This window comes from Telopea speciosissima, chromosome 9 (genome assembly GCF_018873765.1).
Source record: "Telopea speciosissima isolate NSW1024214 ecotype Mountain lineage chromosome 9, Tspe_v1, whole genome shotgun sequence".
Classification (NCBI taxonomy): domain Eukaryota; kingdom Viridiplantae; phylum Streptophyta; class Magnoliopsida; order Proteales; family Proteaceae; genus Telopea; species Telopea speciosissima.
The window spans coordinates 39,634,103-39,636,779 of NC_057924.1; the positions used below are offsets into that span (position 1 = coordinate 39,634,103).

General features: G+C 35.5%; 1 protein-coding gene across 1 annotated transcript; it reads right to left on the reverse strand.

Moving 5' to 3' along the window:
• Positions 1-1,701: 1,701 nt before the first annotated feature.
• Positions 1,702-2,475, reverse strand: LOC122640938. The gene is made up of 2 exons (XM_043834232.1): positions 2,432-2,475; positions 1,702-2,310 (listed from the first exon to the last, which is right to left on the reverse strand). Exons 1-2 carry the CDS (start codon positions 2,456-2,458, stop codon positions 1,702-1,704), a joined length of 636 nt encoding a protein of 211 aa, XP_043690167.1. The 5' UTR covers positions 2,459-2,475.
• Positions 2,476-2,677: the final 202 nt, after the last annotated feature.

The window sequence follows — 2,677 nt, forward strand, 5'->3', positions numbered from 1 at the left end:
ACCTTTTCCTATGACTCCCTCCGCTTTCATGTAAAAAGAGAGCAAATACAAAATTTTCATATAAAATAAGATTTTCACTATTTATTTAAACATATGATACTTAAAAAGACAAAGGAAAAAAAATTACAGGGAATTTTACTTTTAGGTAAAACATAATTTCAAAGAAAAAGTGTAAAGCGAAATAAACAGTGCCTAAAGGGCAATCTATCTATAGGAAAAACTATGACCTGGCCATATAGTGGAGCTTTTCATATCCAACGATCGATATGGTCCCACATCGGTAATCTGAGACCTTGGATGTAATTTTAGATATCATTGGGCTATCTCCACCTAATAGCTTAAGTTTTTATGTTGGATTATATATTAGCGCTAGTCTATTCCTATCCAAAGGCTCAAATAGAAAGACTAGCAATATAAAAGGAACGGGTTGGGGGGGGTGGTTGGACAACATGCAATCAAGATCAACTCCCAAATGAATCACACAAAGCCCACCTCATTGTCCGGTAAATTTAAGCAGCATTCCTAAACTTACTTAACTATAATGGGCTGGGCTTGGGCATCCTACCTTCTAGCCCATATAACTATGCAAGCTCAAGCTACGCATATAACTCAAGATCCCCAGCATTCAAGCTAAAGTCATGGCCCTAGATTGCATTCCTTGGTGTGTATATATAGCAGTGGATGGTCTTTCTTATGAAAAAATTTTATACACAACATCGCTTTATCTTTGTTACCTTGTGTCGATCTCTGTTATAGATTCATTATGGTTGGGATTCCTCTATAAAAGAAGGGAGTATCTGATTGATTCCTCTATAGCTGTATTTATAACTTGACATCTTCTTTTTAATTGTCTTTTGTCTTATTCTTAAAAGGTACTTAAGATAGAGCATATATGGGTTTTCAAAAATAAGTTGAAAGTGACATGTTATTATCGATCATTTCTATATACATTTTTCGAGTACGCATAAGATTTGACACTAATTTCTAACCCTTATAGTGTGAGGTTACAAATTCTAACACCTTGAGGGCGTCAATAAGAAAATCCCTCTATGTTTTGCTTAATTGATTTTATAAGGTCACACTAATCATGCCACATTTTTTGACTGAGCATTGAAAATATCCCCCCCCCCCCAACTCTTAAATATGTGCATTTGCCACATAGAAAGATATCAAGGAAGCTTCTTTTTTGACACGTACTAAACAAAAGGATGTTCCTTTTTTTGTTTCATCTGTCTTCCATTCTTTTATGGGAAAATTTTATTGTCACCAAAGTTGGTTACAACAAAATGGTAACCTTACTTTCTTACCATTTTAGTGTAACCTTAATTTCTAACCTTTTTAGTGTGAAACAATGTAAACTTAAATTAAGAAGTCGATGATTATGACCTTTGTATTTTAATTGGCAAAAGCATATCATTTTAGTGGAACAAGTCCCAAAAAAAAGGAGCCTATGCAATCACACCCAGCAGGCCTTATGACCTTAATAAAAGCATATCTTTTTTTTTGTTCCACCAAGAAAATAAAAGGTCGCATAGAAGAAATATAACAATAAACACCGAAATCACTCATATTCTTAGCATTATAAAATACCACACTTTACACATGATTGTACATTACACTTCTTTCTTATATTGTTCCCTCTACAAACACGCTAATGGTAAAGTATATATTATTACTACCTACCCATTCCGGCCTGCATGCTTATTTAACTCTCTTTCCAAAGACATGTGATGAGGATGTGGTAAACATCAATTGTATGAACAAGAGAAATTCCACCAAAGCATATATGGTGACTGGGATACTTGCTAGTAAGACAATTATAAAGAAGATACGTAGACGAAGATCATAGTGAAGCATAAATAAGATAGCTGCGACAAATGCTATCATCAATCCCACTATAGAGACGAAGAGAAATAAAAGGCCCAGCGTCAACATACGAGGCAAAGTCGAGAAGAAGTCTTCTTCCGCATATCGTGAAGTAATAATGGCTAGAAACAGCAACATTGAAGCGACCGAAGAGCAAAGTGCCGTTATGTTTGATATGACAAAAACTATTGGAAATTTGCCTTGTATGTAATTGGGTTCTCCTCCTCCTCCTCCTGTATGACCACCTGGTACGGTAAACACTGTTGCAAACATAATTGTAGTGATAAGTGTTGCTACCACCATGCATTGTGTTGATGTTTCCTTCATCCATGCTGCTCCTTCTTTAACTAGGTCTTTATGCTCCTCTGCAAATAATATTCTTGGTGTTTTCCCTTCTTTGTTTGGATCCACTCTATTGATGGAGTATGTAATACTTTCCACTTCCTAACATGAAAATAAAAAATAAGAAGTTTCTAAATTAACACATACATACTTGATGACTAGAATTAACTTGACATAAAATCAATGTATGAGAGAATTAAGCAAGGGAATTAAAATCAGGTACCTTATACCAAAGTAGCTCACGTTGCATTTGGAAAGCTACTCTAGGAATTTAATTGACCCTCTGAATAGGTGTTTTTTTGGCAACTAGTGATGGCATCGCTAGTGCGATAGCAACGGAAGCGTAAATAGGATCACAGTATCGATGGAGAAGTCATTCAAAATAGAATGAAGCAGTGATCGATTATTACCTAAGCCTCACAAGTGCAAGACCTCCAACCGATGATAGCCCTTTCTCAATCGTTCCACG

Bases quoted from the DNA above. Each gene is read 5' to 3' on its own strand.
- LOC122640938 (XM_043834232.1), bottom strand. From the start codon at position 2,458: ATGCAACGTGAGCTACTTTGGTATAAG. The intron at 2,311-2,431 runs GTACCTGATTTT...TTTTCATGTTAG, and splicing joins GTGAGCTACTTTGGTATAAG to GAAGTGGAAAGTATTACATA.